Source organism: Carcharhinus amblyrhynchos, chromosome 25, assembly GCF_965287045.1.
Source record: "Carcharhinus amblyrhynchos chromosome 25, sCarAmb.v2.hapA, whole genome shotgun sequence".
NCBI classification, from domain to species: domain Eukaryota; kingdom Metazoa; phylum Chordata; class Chondrichthyes; order Carcharhiniformes; family Carcharhinidae; genus Carcharhinus; species Carcharhinus amblyrhynchos.
The window spans coordinates 15,798,619-15,818,410 of NC_137348.1; the positions used below are offsets into that span (position 1 = coordinate 15,798,619).

Sequence of the window (19,792 nt, forward strand, 5' to 3'; positions counted from 1 at the left end):
TTATAAAAATTACAAGAATAGATAATGCTTGCTTAGCGTATTGAAAGTGTATCAAATTACAATAAACCGTTTAAAATAATTATTTAAAAGATACTAATTGTGTTCAATTACAATATTTACATATTATTTATTGTATTAAGAATTTTGTAAAGGGTTGCTTTATGATGCCATACCCGGGAGGGGAAACCAAATGTCTGATGGAAATTCTTAGCAGCATCTTTGATCAGGGAGACAGAGTTAACCTTCCAGATTCATGACATTTCGCCAAATGTCGCAATAAATTTGATGTTTCAGCACTCAAGCCATCCAGTTTGAATATGATGGCTAGCTGAAGTCATTAGGATCGTCCGATCTAGACCCGTACAGCAGGGAGCCCGGTGCAGCAAGACAAGCTTCCTTCACTAGTACACACATCTCTCACAACCACAGGGCACGGGCTCCGGATTTCCTGTTCTTCCGGAGACACTTTTGTTTATGTAAAGGCGGGACTGGTCGAGGACTTTTTTTTTAAATCATGTGATGTAACTTTGATCCAATGGGAAGAAGATGAGTGATGCTCCACGCTTGTGAAACGAACACATTCAAACAGTGAATGGCAAACACGCACACACTCAGATAGACAGAGCGCGCCTTGGGCGAGAGCTGCGCGCTGGCATCTTTCACCGCACATCGGCTACAAGTTATTCGCAGCTGCGGGCTGGGAAAAGGGGACGTAGAGAAGATCATCTGTGGCTTTTTGCAGAAAGTTAACCTTTGGAAACCTAACCGACCCCAGCGATCGTCTTTCTCCATTCTTTAACAAGGGAGATATCAGCTGGGGTGGGTTCGAAAGGCAGGTGAGGCAGTGACTGGATGACAGGCTGGGGGCGGCAGAGCCTATTGCTCTCAACGTGTGCGGTTTTGGAAACCTGGTACACTGTGACCCTTCGACCTAGGAGGTAGCAGTCTTATGATGACGCTGTGGGAAATCATTCCTTTCTGATCCCTTTTCTGTCTATCCTCTGGACAGCTCTCTCCTTTTGCCTGTACTGTGGAAATTTATCTCCCACCTCATACACTGCAATCTCTTTTGATCTTTGCGCTCACACCCTGACCCTGTGCCTTGGGAGATTTCTCATTGTGACTCTGTGCCCTGGGAGATTTCTCACGTGACCCTGTGTCCTGGGAGATTTCTCACTGTGACCCTGTGCCCTGGGAGATTCCTCACTCTTGACCTTGTGCCCTGGGAGATTTCTCACTCTTGACCTTGTGCCCTGGGAGATTTCTCACTCTTGACCTTGTGCCCTGGGAGATTTCTCACTCTTGACCTTGTGCCCTGGGGGATTTCTAACTCTGACACTGTGCCCTGGGAGATTTCTCACTGTGACCCTATGCTCTGGGGGATTTGTCACTGTGACCCTGTGCCCTGGGGATTTCTCACTCTGATCCTGTGCCTTGGGGGATTTCTCACTCTGACCCTGTGCCCTGGAGATTTCTCAGTCAAATCCTGTGCCCTGGGGGATTTCTCACTCTGACCCTGTGCCCTGGGGGATTTGTCACTGTGATCCTGTGCTCTGGGAGATTTCTCACTCTGACCCTAATCTCTGGGAGATTTCTTACACTGTGACCCTGTGTCCTGAGGGATTTCTCACTCTAATTCTGTGCTCGGGAGATTTCTCACTGACCCTGTGCTCTGGGGGATTTCTCACTCTGACTCAGTGCTCTGGGGGATTTCTCACTGTGATCCTGTGCTCCGGGAGATTTCTCACACTGTGGCCCTGTGCTGTGGGAGATTTCTCACTGTGATCCTGGGAGATCTCTCAGCCCGCTCCGCTCCCCTCCCCTCCCCCCTACGCCGGCTGGAGATCTCTCACCCCCGCCCCCCCCACCCCGGGCTGGGAGATCTCTCACCGCCACCCCCACCCCCACCCCCACCCCGGCTGGGTGATCTCTGACTGTTCCGGGTGCTATGCACCCATTGGACTCGACTCTGCCGCTACCGCCACCAGCACTTTGTGACTGCTGGGAAACCTTTTGAAAATGCCGGTCAGGAACAGATACAACTTGGTGGACGATGTTGGTGACTGCAGGAACCCCCTGCATAGCGAGGAGGCTTTCCAGCACGGCATCCAATTCCAGGCCAAGGTAAGGTCCACGTTACATTTTTCACTTGTCATGTTGTGTTGTGTGTGTGAGTGAGAAGCCTCTCTGTACCCACCGTAAATGCAAGGTGTAAAAGGCGCGAAGCATTGTGCGAATCCCATCATCGTTTGCTCGCTCCAAACATTTGAGAAACAATCCTGACAATAGCTTTGTCCCCGGCGGCAATCTGAAGTTTAACCGAAACCTACAGATTGAAATGTGGTTACTGCAACAATTGTATTACAGAAATGTGGGAGAACGCCCGCTATCCTTTTAATTATTTAATTTGACGCGAAAATGATGTGGTTGGAATTCAGGACACGTCCTGAACTTTTAGCACCCACGGCCACCGGCCTGGGAAAACCCCTTTCCCGCATCAGATTCAATTGGGAAACGTGAAGGCAGAGTTTGAAATTAACAAAAGAAATTCGCTGGCCGCTTGCAGCCTCCCAGCCCAGTGTTCTCCCACAGCCCCCCTTCCACAGTGTTCTCCCCCCACAGTGTTCTCCCTCCCCCCCACAGTGTTCTCCCTCCCCCCCACAGTGCTCTCCCCCCACAGTGTTCTCCCTCGCCCCCCCCACAGTGCTCTCCCTCACCCCCACAGTGTTCTCCTTCCCCCCGCATAGTGTTCTTCCCCCCATAGCGTTCTCCTCCCCACAGTGATCTCGCTCCCCCCCCACAGTGTTCTCCCCCCACAGTGTTCTCCCTCGCCGCCCCCACAGTGTTCTCCTCCCCCCCATAGTGTTCTCCTCCCCACAGTGTTCTCCCCATAGTGTTCTCCCTCCCTCCTCACAGTGTTCTCTCCCCCCATAGTGTCCTCTTCCCCACAGTGTTCTCACTCCCCCCCACAGCGTTCTTGCTCTCCCCCCCGCCACAGTGTTCTCCCTCCCCATAGTGTTCACCCTCCCTCCCCACAGTGCTCTCCCTCCCCCACACAGTGTTCTCCCCCCCACAGTGTTCTCCCTCCCCACAATGTTCTCCCTCCCCCACACAGTGTTCTCCCTCCTCACAGTGTTGTCCCTCCCCCCCACAGTGCTCTCCTTCCTCACAGTGATCTCCCTCACTCACCCCCCCACAATGTTCTCCCTCTCTCCCCACAGTGTTCTCCCTCCTCAGTGTTATTCCTCCCTCACCCCCCAAATGTTCTCCCTTTCTCCCCACAGTGTTCTCCGTCCTCCCTCCCAGTACAGCCTCGCCGGGATATCGCTTTCAGCTTCACATTGACACAATGCACCTCTTTTCTGTTTTGTTTTCAAGTACGTCGGGAGTCTGGATGTACAAAGGCCAAACAGCCGTGTGGAGATAGTGGCGGCTATGCGGAGGATACGGGTGAGTGGGAATCATCCCTGCAGTTCTGTCTGCCTGACCCAACGTGTAAAGTCACCATAATGGAGATGGCGGGGGGCTGATGGAGAGAAGTATAGTTAGGGTACTGGTGTGTGAGGGAATGTTCCTGTCACTACGGTACAGAGCAGCAGGTGTGTGGTCACTTGGAGGTGAAGCCTCTATATTAACCCCTGTCACAAGATGGTCAAAAACACTGTTGGGTTGTGTGGGGAGCTGGTGGCAGATGTAGTGAAATACTTGTCTTTGCGTATAACATCGATGCAAATAAATCAACGTATTTAAAAATAATCACTTAAACATTGTTTCAATTATATATTCAATTTAAGTAGTAGTTACCAACAATGTTTGTATGTTTACTTCCTCCCACCCCCTGGTTAGCTTAGAGATGCATCACTTCAAACACCCACTCCTGTCACTCCCTACCTCAGATAACATGCCACAGCTATCCGACTAGTCATTAAATTCATTATAGACTCACTAGAACTGGGCCACCTTGGACTATCTCAACATTGTACTAAGTGGTGTCATTACTTCTCAAGTTATTGAGGAAGCTTCTGTTTTTTAAATAGGCAGAGCCCTGTTGCCAATGTGCATAAGTTATAACAGCTACACAGGACTTCCTGCAGTGATGAACATTATGGACAAGTAGGATAGAATGATACAAAAGACTTCAATCTATTTATGTGGTTCAGAATCAAACAGTAAAGTGGCCACAACTTCCCTGTTGAATAAGCTGGAGCTTCTTCCAACTGTACATGAGGGAGAACAAAGCCTTAGTCTTCAGCTCCCACCAGAAACTCTGTGCCCTTGCTGCTCAATCCACCCTAAAATGTTGAACTGGATTGCTTATAGCTCTGGCAACCTGTTTAATCCCAAGCTGAGTTTCCGACTAGACATCATCTTCTTCACAAAGACCGCTTACTTCAGTCTCCACAACCTTGCTCATTTCTGCCCCTCAGCCAATCCCCTGCTGAAGCCGTCATCTATGACTCTGTCACCACTAAACTAGATTTAAAGTTTATTTATTAATGTCACAAGTAGGCTTACATTGACACTGCAATGAAGTTACTGTGAAAATCTCCTAGTTGCCACACTCCGGCACCTGTTCGGGTACACTGAAGGACAATTTAGCGTGGCCAATGCACCTAATCAGCACGTCTTTTGGACTGTGGGAGGAAACCAGAACACCCAGAGGAAACCCATTTGATCCAACACAGTTCCAGTTGGCTATTCATCTTCTACCATTTCATTCAAATCTACTCAATAACAGCAAGTTTTGCATATGTAGCTCTTTTACTGTGATAAGATGTCTCTAGGAGCTTCAGAGGAGTTATAAAAAATACCAGTGAGCCACATAAGTTGATGGTAATGTAGTTGACCAAAGGCTGGGCCAAAGAGATGGAATTTAAGGGGCTTCTTAAAGAAGGAGAGAGAGATGTGAAGATGTTTAGGGAATTTCAGAGCTTGGGCCCAAAGTAGTTGAAGGCTTGGCTTCTATGAAGTGTTTATATTGCAGTAGTTATGAACAATGCCCCCAATCAGTATGTTTACTTCTTCCCACCTCTTTCCTGGTTAATTTGGAAATGCATCATCTCCAGCATCCCCCACATATTGCTCCTACCCCAGATAGGATGGCTGGCACTGGCCTAAGTTTGCCACCTAAATTACTTTTTTGGATGGTTCCCAGTGCAGGGCAAATACCCATTGGAATTCTGAAGTTCCTGAGCAATTGCTATTTAATGCTTACCTTTGTCAAGTGCTCCCCACTAATCTTTGGGTATCCCTCAGATACACTGCTCTGGAGTTATAGCCCTCTGGCTTTGGTTTTCCCAATATTCAGCTGGAAGAAATTTCTGCTGATCCAAGCAGTCTGACAATTTAGAGACAGTGAAGGGCTGAGCTAGTGGGGAGATAGAGCTAGGTATTGTCTGTGTACACATGAAAACTGATGTGTTTTTGCATGATGTTATCATGGGGCAGCATGTAAATAAGAAATAGGAAATCCCACTTACCCATCTCTTTCATTCTTGCTCATCAACATAGGATCTATAAATATCAATTCCCCATCTTTGTATTTCTGCTCTTCCAAGGACTGATCCTTTGTTGTTTCTGTAACCTCCTACAATTCCTTCACAAAATTCTCCGTGCCTGTAAGTCCGGCCTTTTGTTTATCCTCATAGTGTCAGTTATGGCTCAGTTTGTAGCATTTTCACCTCTGCATCACAAGGTTCTGGATTCAATCTGTCTCCTGGACTTGAGCATGAAAATCAAGACTGACACCTAGGGAACATTGCACTGTATTGTGGATGAGACGTTAAATCAAGGCCTCATCTACCTGATCAGATGGATGTAAAAGATGCCATGGCACTACTTTGAAGATGTACAGAAACTTATCCCTGATACTCTGGCCAATCAATATCATAAAAAGACATATTTTCTGGTGATTACACATGTGCGAGTTTGCGCGAGTTTACTGTGTGCAAATTGGCTGCTACATTTCAAAATCGTGAGGAGTCTGGACAGAGTAAGGAGGGAGAAACTCATGAAAGGATTGGGAACAAGAGAACATAAGAACATAAGAAATAGGAGCAGGAGTAGGCCATCTAGCCCTTCGAGCCTGCCCCGCCATTCAATAAGATCATGGCTGATCTGTCGTGGCTCAGTTCCACATTCCCGCCCTCTCCCCATAACCCTTAATCCCCTCTCTTATCAAGAACCCATCAACCAGCTTCTTAAAAATATTTAGCGAGGCAGCCTCCACCACTTCAACGGGCAGAGAATTCCAGAGATTCACCACCCTTTGAGTGAAGAAGTTCCTCCTCAACTCCGTTCTAAACCGCCTCCCCTTTATCTTGAGGCTGTGCCCCCTAGTCCTACTGTCTTTTTTGAGCGGGAAGAGTCTCTCCACCTCTATCCTATCCATCCCATTCATCATCTTATACGTCTCAATGAGATCTCCCCTCATTCTTCTAAACTCTAACGAGTACAAGCCTAGTTTATTCAGCCTCTCCTCATAGCTCAACCCCTTCAACTCCGGTATCAGCCTAGCAAACCTCCTCTGCACTCCCTCCAAGGCCAAAATATCCTTGCGCAGGTGCGGCGCCCAAAACTGCACACAGTACTCCAGCTGCGGCCTCACCAATGCCCTATACAGCTGCAGCAAGACCTCCCTACTTTTATATTCAATCCCCCTCGCTATGAAGGCCAGCATCCCATTCGCCTTCCTGACCACCTGCTGCACCTGCAAGCTGGGTTTTTGCGACTCATGCACAAGGACCCCGAGGTCCCTCTGCACCGTCGCCTGCTGCAGTTTTTCGCCACGTAAGTAATAGTCCTTCCTACCATTCTTCCTACCAAAGTGGACCACCTCACACTTGCCAACATTAAATTCCATTTGCCATTTCCTGGCCCATTCGCCCAGCCTATCTAGATCCTTCTGCAGACTCCCCACACCCTCCGCACAATTTGCCTTTCCCCCAATCTTGGTGTCATCAGCAAATTTCGACACCCTACACTCGGTTCCCTCCTCCAGATCATCTATATAAATGGTAAATAGGGGACAAGATTTAAAATAATTAGTAGGATATGTGGTGGTTAAGATCTAGAATGCAATGCCTGAGAGTCTGGTGGGGGCAGGTTCAATGGAGGCACTCAAAAGGGAATGAGACTGTTATCTGGAAAGGAACAATGTGCAGGGAGTTTGGAGAATGGCATTATGTGAGTCACATATTTGGAGCAGACATAATGGGCCAAGTGGCTGCCTTCTGTGCTGTAACAATTCTGTGATACGGTTTACTATATTACAAAAATGACTACACTTCCAAAGAACTTCATTGGATGCATTACGGAATGTACTGTGTAAATACAAGTCTTTCTTCCACCCTGCCATTGGTTTTCAGGATGTGGAGATGCCGGCGTTGGACTGGGGTAAAAACACAAAGAAGTCTCACAACACCAGCTTAAAGTCCAACAGGTTTATTTGTAGCAAATGCCACAAGCTTTTGGAACAGGCCTGTTTGCTCTAAATAAACCTGTTGGACTTTAAGCTGATGTTGTGAAACTTCTTTCTATTGGTTTTTAGCACAGGTCCAAGTCTTTGGATTTGCTTTCCAACCCTCTCTGGTTCTCAACATCCCTCCACCCCTCTACTCCTTTAAGACAGTCCTCAGCAACAAGCTTTATCAGTTAGCTTTTGGTCATATCTCCTGATTGCTTATTCTTTGGTTTCATGCCCTCTCTTTTTCTTCATGTCTCTGTAAAGCATTTTAAGGCATTTTTCTGTGTTAAAGGTACTGTCTAAATACATGTTGCCATGTAGTCTATTCATTTATAACTGTGGAGAATGTAATATCCATTGACTGAACATTACACTTTAAAAAATAAATGTGCATATCTGCAGTCGGGGGAACCCTCATGAGAGAAATACTTGTCAAGAGAACTAAAACTAGCAGAGCTGCAATCATATACAAACTGTTTTTCCACCTTTGGCTTTTAAATAGAATTGTTTTATGGGAGGACTGTATTTCATGACAGTTGCCCAATGTGACATGCATAATGTCTATGATTAAAACCAAAAAATGCTGGAAATACTCTGCAGTGCTGGCAGCACCTGTGGAGAGAGAAACAGTGTTAACCTTTCAGGTCCATGACCCTTCATCAGAAGGGTTGTAAAGCCGACTGCAGATGACATCAGCAGCACCGAGAAACAATTAAACTAATTTCCTCCCCTTCACTCAGGAAATGTTTTTGAACAGTGTAAAAATATTTGCACTGTGCTCTAGTAAGAAATTGAAGTAATTCCACTTGACTTTAAAGTCAGATTGTGCCAAGACCCATCACAGCCTATTCTCATCTACCATTAGTTTTGGAATATCTCTCCACTTTTCTCCTTAAACCTTCAGTAATATGAACTCATGAACTGAAGCTGAGAGTATTGCCAATTTGTATTGCACAGACAGATAAGAGCATGTTGAAACAGTATTCATTGCAGGATGTCACCCGATAGGTATGCATTTTCTACTAGCGTACTTTGTCTACTCTCAGTGTAAGGTGTATAGTGCATGGCAGTTAATTACTGATGGGAATATTTATGAAGATGAGATTTGTTCACAGACAAGTGCATTTGCTCATTGTGACAATCAAATAAAAAGAACATTTTGCCACCTCAAATGTTTATGCTTTACTCCGCAGTCTGTGTTGAGTGACTGATTTCAACCAGGACAGCAGTGTGGATGGCACAATTATTTTCAATATCTCAGGGTAGGGAGACAAAAATTAGCTAGGATTGTCACTTCTGACCATTATCTCGCAATAAGCCACCCTCGTCCCCTAGAAAAACTGAATGTAGGTGGTAAGTGAGGATTGACTCAGCTAAGGCTGGAATTTTCTGGCTATTCCTGCGGTGGGATCTTTTGGTCCCACCAATAGTGACCCACCGCATTGCCTGGTAACCGACTAAGGGGGATGCGGCTGAATAAACTAGGCTTGTACTCGTTAGAGTTTAGAAGAATGAGGGGAGATCTCATTGAGACATATAAGGTGATGAATGGGATGGATAGCTTAGAGGTGGAGAGACTCTTCCCGCTCAGAAAGGACAGTAGGACTAGAGGGCACAGCCTCAAGATAAAGGGGGGGGGCGGTTTAGAACGGAGTTGAGGAGGAACTTCTTCACTCAAAGGGTGGTGAATCTCTGGAATTCTCTGCCCGTTGAAGTGGTGGAGGCTGCCTCGCTAAATATTTTTAAGACGCGGGTTGATGGGTTTTTGATAAGCGAGGGGATTAAGGGTTATGGGGAGAGGGCGGGAATGTGGAACTGAGCCACGACAGATCAGCCATGATCTTATTGAATGGCGGGGCAGGCTCGAAGGGCTGGATGGCCTACTCCTGCTTCGATTTCTTATGTTCTTATGTTCAAACAACATGAAACCCTGTTGACAGTGGTGGGGTCATGAGATCCTGTCACCGGCCAGTGGGAGGCCACTTCTGTCGTCATGACACATGCCATGGGGCACACAGAAAATTTCACACATAATGCCCCAAGAAGTTTGCTGAATTTCACCGGCAAAATAATATTGTTCGCCTGTGACCTTGGGAAAGAGCTGACTACAAAAATCGAGTGAACTCTGGTGCACCGCTCTTTCCTGGTGTTAGTTTGTTTTTGGCATCAAGTCAAAGGCATCTTGCATTGTCGAGCAGTGGTGATGTCATTAAACAGGTTAAGGAGCCAATCACTTTGAAGTATTCTCGCCAACACCAAGCCCGGAAGTAAAAAATCTCTTATTTACTGTTAAAAATGTTTACATGTGATGAAATAAATTATTGAGATGTGCACATGATGTTAAGCTAGAAGTTGCATTATTTTTTAAAAATCTTATATTTAAAATACATGGAATATCATGATAATGGGGAAATTTGATATTCAACAAATATAAAATCACAATTTCGGAGCCGATGGGAGTGGTTAGCAGTAATTATGAACTTAGCACATTGTTAAATACCCAGTTACCTCTCATTCAACTAGCTGTAACCTTAGGGGGTTTTACAGTGAGACTAAGATAGAATCTTTTGCTCTTGCTGAAGGCAAGCTTGGAGGTGCTTGGAGGTGGGAAGGGCATGTAATTAGGCATTATGATGATGTACTGGAATCTCACTGCCTTCCTACTTGGATTAGAATAAAGTTCTCAGTGGGATGGCCCATGGCTGATCTTCCCAGCCTGCCATCATTTGAGACCCTTAAGTGGTCAATTAGTGATCACAAGTGCTTCATCCTGTCACCACTGGTATCCAGCTGAAGGTGGCATTATGCATGGTGGCTAAAACTATTTAGCCAGCTTGTGAACTCTGCGGAGGCAGGTCGGGAGGGTGGCGTCAGGGCAGTCCCTAAATCAAAGGCACCCAATCTGAGGGCACCCCAACATTACACCCTCTGGAGAAACATTTCTATGTTTAACCGTGCACGTGCAAACTCTGGAAGTCACTGGCAGTTTTGCTATTGTTACCACTGCAAAATTCAAGCCAACGTTCCACCTAAAACTATAGCAGCAGAAGACAGGAGAGATGATGAGAAAGCGACAACATTCTCTAAAACAGCGGTGGGCAACCTGCGGCCCAGGGACCACATGTGGCCCAAATGGGTTCTCAGCGTGGCCTACCAGACATTTTGTTGACAATTGCCCATACATAGCATTACCATATTCCACTGGTTTCCATCTGCAGAATTTTTTTCCCATCAGTATGACTAAAGTAAAATGCATGTAAAGCAAAAGCAGATGAGATGAGGTGTGTTCTAATTGCACATAACATTGACTGAGAGCTGTATGCTCCCTCTGCACCCACAAAATTGAAATATTTATTTTAGTTTTACCATTTGAAATTCTATTAATAAATGATTAAGCATTTTCTATAACTTGTTATGAAGCTTTTGGTTGGGATTAAACACATTTAATCTTATTCTTGGGATCATGGATAGTGAACGAGCTTGATTTCAATTTTGTGACCCACTGAGATGAATGAGGGTCACTTGTGGCCCACTCACTATTCTAGGTTGCCTATTGCTGCTCTAAGAGGACCATTCTGCTATTTACGGTCTTTTTATGTCTTGCATAGTCACACTAGCCTAACTTTTGGATATTGTGAAACATTACACAATATTTATCTCAGCAAAACTGTTGCAAAATCTACTAGTTGCTGCATAACAAAGACAGTGCAGAGAGTGTCTTGTGGAATTGTAATGCTGTGAGTGGTGTGAAAAGGTAAAGTATTATGGTCCTCTGCCTAATCCTTTCTTGGTGTTGAGATGAACCAGTTGTTGAATGACAGCGCCACATCAAAGTGTGTTGCATTTTTGGAGATTATCCACACCTGAGACTCTTTTTGTCTTTGGTTATTTCAGAAGGAGAATGCCAATGAGCATGTCACCATTTTGAAAGTGCAAGTAACAATGGTCTGTGTGATCATGCTTGCCACTGCACTAGTTTCCACTCTTAAAACCTATTGCAATATGGCACCACTTTAAAAATTGTTGCCTTTGAAACAGCACAATTTCATCTGACCATTTGACAGCCTCACCTGATGGTGCTGTGGGTACTTTCCACCTTAAAGAATGGTGGGGTGAAGCTGGCTGCTGTCCGTTACAGCCACTTTGTAACAAGTTCAAGAAGTCCTGGAAAAGCAAGCCGTGGACAGAAATAAATTTTCAATATTTTTAAAGATGTTTGCCTTTCTGAATGCAAGTAACTTGTGCAAACTAACCGTGTGAGTTTGATTGAGTAAAAAATGGATTTTCCCAACACTTATTTCATAGATCCCACTTCATTGCGGCATAAATCATCTTGAGGTTCAATTTCTCTGACACTTTTTTCTTGTCACCCTTCACTGTCACAACTATTCATTCAGAAAACCACAGACTATGGCTGCAATTTCACTGCAACGCCTGCCCTGGAATTGGGGTGGGCGCGGCTGGTCGAACGGAATTCTCCATTGGCCTCGGGCGAGATTTTACGAGCCTCGCCTAAGCCTATACCAGCCTATATCTTCACTAGCACAAAGTCTTGGACTCTGCTCATCCATCTTTGTCAAGATCTAACAGATTTTGAGCCAACGGATCCTCATATTTTCCTTTGCATCACTTCATGCACTTATTCTGCCGTGTTTCAACAATATACCCCAGCTGTCCATCCACTTTAAAAGATACATGTAGGCCAGACCGCGTATGGATGACAGATTTCTTTCCCCAGAGAACATTAGTGAACCGTATGGGTTTTTCCAACAATTGACAATGGTTTCATGGTCAGTAAACTCTTCATTCCAGATTTAACAAAAAATTGAATTCAAATTCCACCATTTGTTGTGGCGGGATTCAAACCCAGGTCCCAGAACATTAGCTGAGTTTTCTGGATTAATACTTCTAGCAATAATATCACTAGGCCAATGCCTCCCCAGTTGAAACACATAAGTTCCTGAGGGATCTTGACAAAGGTCCATGTGGACACTATGATGTTTTGTCTTGTGGGAGAATTTAGAACTTGGGGTCACTGCTAAAAATGTGTTAGTTTATTTAAGGCAATTGAGGATTTTTTTTCTCTCAGAGAGGGTAGTGAGTAAGCCTTTCGAACGCTCTTCCTCAAAAGACAGTGGAAGTTGAGCCTTTGAATATTCTTATGGCAGAGCTAGGTAGATCCTTGTTTAACAAGGTGGTGAAATGTTATTGGGGAAGGCAGGAATATGGGGTTCAGGTTAAAATCAAATCAGCCATGGGCTGGAATCTTATCATCGATCATGCTGGCAGGATTTTCCCATCCTGCCATAATGAACAGAGATTTGGCTGGCTGCCAAATTTTCCAACTTCACTGCAGTGGGAACATGGCGTGAATACTCGGTAAGATTGCACCCATGATCTTATTAAATAGCAGAGTTCGAGGGGGACATGTGGCCTACTCTGCCTAACTACCTTTAAATGTGCTGCGTCTTCATTATTTTGGTCCAACAAGCTGTCCCTTATTTTTTCTGGTAACTCTTATTCTAAAATGTTGAAACTATACCAAAAAGACGATTCCCTCTCTTATTCAGATTGGCTGCAAAGTTACATCTTCAAAGAGATCATTGTACATGGGTAAATTGGCATTCGGTAGCAGAGTCTTGTTTTGTGTTGAACTCCTTTGAGATTTGTGATTTGCACTGACCAATATTTAAGCATTAAGAATCCACTTATAATTGTTTTTGTTTCTTCCCAATGTAGTAGTCATGCTATTTCACTATGGAGAAGGTATATTGTACACACTTGTAGATTTCTTACTGGGATTTCTGTCAAGTTTAACTCTATGGCTGGGATTTTCCAGCACCATTGTGGTAGAGTCTGCCACAGGGGGATGTGGCGGGCCAGCCAAAAGTCCATTGATGTTGGTGAAACCAGAAGACCCCAGTGACAGATGGGCCTGAAAAATGCAGGTATATAGCTCAGATTTAATCTTTCCCAGAATTGGCTTTGTCAGGAGAGACATTAAACTGTGCACTTCTCGGGTGAAGTGCTTATATGTGTATTATTTGTGATGATTGTGATTCAGTCAACCTGAGACAATGAATTAAAAGCTTTGCCTAAGTGAACTATGCAAGATTGCACTTCCTTTAGAATATTGATACAAATATCCAAATGATTGTAACAGCATTGAAGCATAAAGATGATAGCTTTTATGCAGCTATTTTATATTGTAACACGCAAATACAAAAATGTTTTCTTTGACCTTCTTAAGAAGCTTTGATAGTTCTTATGCATTTTAATATAAATATGACAATTAATTTATTATAGTAAGCATAGAACATATGCCTTTTTCTTGACTAAAGAAAAGTAATATTATACCATTGATATTCTTATTGAATTTGTATTGCAAATGAAACTGAGAGTAAGTGGTTCAATATTTATTTTTGTAGTTCTCAGGGTAAAGTGAAGGATTAAAGGCATTGCTGATTCATTCAGTCTGTGTTGCTGTGTATGTTGTGTCAATGAAATGACTTTCCAGGTGCTTTCACGGCACAGGGCTGGAACATTTTGTTAAACCGAGGAACTTTTCATTCTTCTGTGAGAAAAATTTATAGCAGTCGACTATCGGAGTTTAGTCAGTGAAATAAGCAGCGCATGCAGACGGAATGTCTGTAAAAACACCTAAATATAGTACCTATTGTAATTTGTTAACCCGTGTTCAATAATTATTTAAAGCTGCAATCATACAAACAGAAAATGAACAGTTCTGTAACTTGGTTTTTTAAGTAGATGCTGTTTGTTTTCTAAAATGAGGGAAAATGCAACAGTTGCATGCTTTGAAACATTTAGTCAGTCTCGCAGGAAGCCTAAGGCAGTGAATTGGTTTTCTGAGGACAGCTGTTGATGCAGTGTCCCAATATATCGTTTCCCGTTAATATTATTATTTGCTTATTAAATGGAAGTGCAATGTCCCTTCGTTTTTATTCCTTGTTCCTGTGCAGCATTTTCCTGCTGTAGAGGCTGGAGGCTCCCCTGACATTTATGCTACATTATTCAAGGAACCTGGGATAAAGCTTTTGCCTCAGCCTTGCCCCAAGTTGGATTTGGAAATGAATTGCTATAACAGAGCAGGAGCTGATTCTTTTTCTGTTGTTTTTCTGCCCTCCCCTCCTTCCCAGTTGAAGACTGACTCCTTAGCTATCTTGGATTTCTTTAGCTGCTTTGTTAGTGGTCTCCAGCAATTACTGTCTGTGTCTGAAACTTGTCAGTGATGTTGGTCGCGTTGGAGTTATTTTCAGGCACCATTAGAGAAAATATTTTGTGCTGCTTTCTGAGGGAAGGAATAATGTTCCATAAGGCATTAAAACAGATTACCCAAAGGCTCAGTGTAGCATGGAGTGCCTGAAGTGGGTTAGCTAATCTCAATTGAAGTAGTGGTGGGGACTTTATGTTTGACTTCAGTCATCATGGGAGGGGATGGAGAAATCTGACTAGGTTCCTACTGAGATTGCTCTGCCGTGAGATGTGTGTATACAGCGGGGAAGGGAATGTTGTGGATGAGAATTAGGGGAAAATACCCACTAATTCGGATCATCCATCATGTGGAAGCTGATTATTTTTTTTTTGGAGGTCACAATTCTCTGTTCCAGGACATTGCTGCAGTAGTTTCTCAGGGTAGTGTGCCAGGTGCAACCACCTTCGACTACTTCATCAGTGATCTATTCCCCCACAGAGGTGATGATTATGCAGTGTTTAGCTCCATCACAATTTCCCAGATAATGGAACAGTCAGTGCTTGTATGCAGCAAGACCCTGACACCTTTCAGGCTTTTTGATTTGATTTATTATTGTCACATGTATTGGGATACAGTGAAAAGCATTGTTTCTTGCATGCTAAATAGACAAAGCATTCCATATATACAGAAGGAAAAGAGAGAGTGCAGAATGTAGTGCTACAATCATAGCTAGGTGAAGAGATGGATCAGCTTAACATGAGGTGGGTCCATTCAAAAGTCTGATGGCAACAGGGAAGAAGCTGTTCTTGAGTCAGCTGGCATGTGTCCTCAGACTTTTATATCTTTTCTCAACGGAAGAAGGTGGAAGAGAGTATACCTGGGATGCATGGAGCCATTGATTATATTAGCTGCTTTTCTGAGGCCACGGGAAGTGTAGATAGAGTCAATGGATGGGAGGTAGGTTTGCATGATGGACTGAGCTTCGTTCATGACCCTTTGTAGCTTTTTGCAGTCTTGGACAGAACAGGTGCCATACCAAGCTGCTATATAACCAGGAAGAATGCTTTCTATGGTGCATCTGAAAAGTTGATGAGAGTCACAGTGGACATGCCAAATTTCCTTAGCCTGCTGAGAAAATAAAGATATTGGTGGGCTTTCTTAACTATAGCATTGGCTTGGACTGATTGATGACAAGTAATATTCATGCCATACCAGTGTCAGGTAATAACAACCTCTAACATGAGAGAATCCAGTAATCTCCCCAGTGACACTCAGTGGCATTACCATTGCTGAATCCCTGACCATCAACATCCTGGAATGGGGGTTAGAGTTAACATTGACCAGAAACTTTAATCAACCAGCCATATAAATGTGTGCCTACTAGAACAGATCAGAGCTGCAGATTTTATGGCAAGCAACTCACTTTCTGACTCTCCAAAGCTTGTCCACCATGTACAAGGCATAAGTCAGGAGTGTACCATAAAACCACAGAATCCCTACAGCTTAGAAATAGGTCATTCAGCCCATTGAGTCTGCACCCTTACCCAGGCCCACCACCTACTCTATCCCATAGCCTTGCGCATTTACTGTAGCTAATCCACCTAACCTATACATCTTTGGACTGTGGAAGAAAACCGGAACACTGAGTAAACTCACGCAGACATGGGGAGAATGTGTAAACTCCACACAATCAGTCACCCAAGGCTGGAATCGAACCTGGGTCCCTGGCTTGGATGACTATAGCTTCAACACTCAAGAAGCTCCCCATCATCCAATACAAAGCAGTTTGCTTATTCAGCATTTCCAACCTCCATCTTAATGTTCCTTTCCACCATTGCCAGTGCAGCAGTGTGTACCATCTACAAGATGCACTGCAGCAACTCACCAAGGTTCTGTTACGTAGTAAAGCAAGGGCAGCAGGTGTATGGGTTCGGAACACCTGCAAGTTCTCCTCCAAGCCACATACTGTCGTGACTAAATCACTGCTTCATCACTGTGGCATGGGTCAAAATCCTGAAACTCACTTCCTAACCACACTGTGGGCGTTAGCTACACCACATTGACTGCTGCGGTTTAAGAAGGTGGCTCACCACCATCATCTCAAGAACAATTAAGGCTTGCAGTAAATGCTAACCTAGCCAGAACATTCAGATCGCAAGAATGAATTGTTAAAAATCTGAACGTGAATCAAAAAATGCTGAAAGTGCTCAGCAGAAGCGGCAGCATCTATAGTGAGAAACAGAGTTAGTGTTTTAGGTCAACAATCCTTCATCTGAACTCCTATAAAAGATTGTATATTATCAATAAAGAATATGGCTTCATTGTGAACTCTGAGCAATCACCAGCCGATAATCAGAAAAATAGAATAAATACAGTTCTGATTAAGGACATTTGGTTCATTGTGACTGTGTTGGGTCTTTGATGAGGTTATCCAAATGGTTGCTCTCAGGTCCTTGTGCATGAGTCGCAAAAACCCAGCTTGCAGGTGCAGCAGGTGGTCAGGAAGGCGAATGGGATGCTGGCCTTCATAGCGAGGGGGATTGAATATAAAAGTAGGGAGGTCTTGCTGCAGCTGTATAGGGCATTGGTGAGGCCGCAGCTGGAGTACTGTGTGCAGTTTTGGGTGCCGCACCTGCGCAAGGATATTTTGGCCCTGGAGGGAGTGCAGAGGAGGTTTACTAGGCTGATACCGGAGTTGAGGGGATTGAGCTATGAGGAGAGGCTGAATAAACTAGGCTTGTACTCGTTAGAGTTTAGAAGAATGAGGGGAGATCTCATTGAGACGTATAAGATGATGAATGGGATGGATAGGATAGAGGTGGAGAGACTCTTCCCGCTCAAAAAAGACAGTAGGACTAGGGGGCACAGCCTCAAGATAAAGGGGGGGCGGTTTAGAACGGAGTTGAGGAGGAACTTCTTCACTCAAAGGATGGTGAATCTCTGGAATTCTCTGCCCGTTGAAGTGGTGGAGGCTGCCTCGCTAAATATTTTTAAGAAGCGGTTTGATGGGTTCTTGATAAGAGAGGGGATTAAGGGTTATGGGGAGAGGGCGGGAAAGTGGAACTGAGCCACGACAGATCAGCCATGATCTTATTGAATGGCGGGGCAGGCTCGAAGGGCTAGATGGCCTACTCCTGCTCCTATTTCTTATGTTCTTATGTTCTTACCTGCTCTTTCCCTATAGCCCTGTAAATATTTCCAATTCCCCTTTAAAAGTGATTATTAAATCCACTTCCACCACCCTGTCAGACAGTGCACTCTGGATCAAAATTACATCGTAGCTTAATAAAATTTGTTCTTACCTCATCTTGGGATCTTTTGCCAATTACCTTAAATCTGTGCCCTCAGTTTATCAACCCTTTTGCCAGCTCAGTTGGTAATCGTCTAGCTCGCACATGGAGAGTTGCCAGTTGGACCAAGTATTGCGTCTCAAGTTGTGCTGCTGCTTTCAGTAGAGTGAAGGGAAAAGGAGGAAGAATGGAGAAGAAAATACATTGTACATAGTTTATTGGCGGATATTGCCTAAGGTCTAAATTATATTTAAAAGAACTCTCCAAAGGGAGGTATATTTTGAGAGGAAACACGTGCAAGTTGTCAGCATTCAGCTCATTAGTGAAGAAAACGTTTCATCAAATCGTTTGTTACAGGTAGTCCTGACAACATTGCAGTAATCTGAGGGCAATTGGTACTTCACAGAACCACTGGAATATAATAACTACTACTTATCAGGCAATTTAACTCATTTTGGGTGCACCTGGGGGAAATAAATAACACTGACAAATTTAACTTCCATCTGGAAGAACAGAACAAAGAACAAGGAAAATTACAGCACAGGAACAGGCCCTAAAAGCTGCACTGACCATGCTGTCTGACTGAACTAAAACCCTCTACTCTTTCAGGGACCATATTCCTCTATCCCCATCTATTCATGTACTTGTCAAGGTGCTCCTTAAAAGTCACTGTTGTACCTGCTTCCACTACCTCCCCCAGCAACGAGTTCCAGGTGCCCACTACCCTCTGTGTTTAAAAAAAGCTTGCCCCTCTCACCTTAAACCGATGTCTCTTAGTAATTGACTCTTCCACCCCGGGAAAAAGCTTTGTTGCTGTAATGCCTGGATTATTTAAGTTTAACATTACCCCTCTTTGGATGCTTGTTCATGGTAGAATTCAGGTCTTTTTGGGACCCAGGCCAGTTCGATATTTCTTTGATGATGCCCAGATTGATGGTGCTGGGATCCTTAACAGCAGAATCCTCAACTCTATTGAGTAGCTTGGCCTTTTTCATTTTGTTCTCGGGGATTGAGCTGGTAAGATTTCTGACATTAAGAGCTAGCCACATTTTGTGGCACTCGAGTCAGGTAACAGATGTTCCTCATCTTCCCTGATATTCCTGATTCAGTTGACTGTTTACAACAATTTTGGCAAATTTCCTGGCCACTATTTTTCTGATACTGAACAACAAATGTTAAGATTTATTAACATGACTCAGGAATCTGTGTCACCAGTCCAAAATCATAAAGAATACATCACTAATACAACACTATGCCACCACACCCTGTTCAGAAGAGTATGTTTCTGATTGTAAATACAGCTTTCCCAACAAAGATAGGGTTTGTGACATCATTGTTAAAACTCTGTGGTGCATTGCCTTAGATGTTTTTTGTGCACATATGGAGTGTTTTGTGCGTTTGTTGTAGTAGGTTGTTCAGTCTGTCCAACTTGTACAAATGTTGAACTAATTAAAAAAGGAAATATTAAAGCAAAGCCTATTTAAAAGAACACAAGTACATGTGTGGACAATTCAGCTCCTCGAGCCTCCTCCACCATCCAATCCGATCATGGCTGATCTCATCTCTACCTTTCTGCCCGTTTCCCTTGATCCTTCATCCTGCTCCTCATTAAAAACCTTTCCATCTCCTCAAATTTGTGTAGTGTTCCAGCGTCCACTGCATTCTGGGGTAGAAAATTCCACAGATTCCTGACCCTTGAAGTGAAGTAATTCCTCCTCATTTCTGTTTTAAATCTGCCGCCCCTTAGCCTAAAACTACAGCTCTTGTTCTAGAATGTCTGACAAGGGAAATGTCTGTCCTATGTCAACCCTGCCAATACCCTTT

General features: G+C 44.1%; 1 protein-coding gene across 1 annotated transcript in view; it reads left to right on the forward strand.

Moving 5' to 3' along the window:
* The first annotated feature begins 1,910 nt into the window (after nt 1-1,910).
* LOC145358353 (carboxyl-terminal PDZ ligand of neuronal nitric oxide synthase protein) overlaps nt 1,911-19,792 on the forward strand; it is a 116,546-nt gene continuing 98,664 nt past the window's right edge. The window contains exons 1-2 of the mRNA XM_080212310.1: nt 1,911-2,124; nt 3,379-3,450. Of these exons, the coding sequence (XP_080068436.1) occupies nt 2,020-2,124; nt 3,379-3,450 (177 nt within the window). The 5' untranslated portion in view covers nt 1,911-2,019. The remainder of the gene's footprint in view (nt 2,125-3,378; nt 3,451-19,792) is intronic.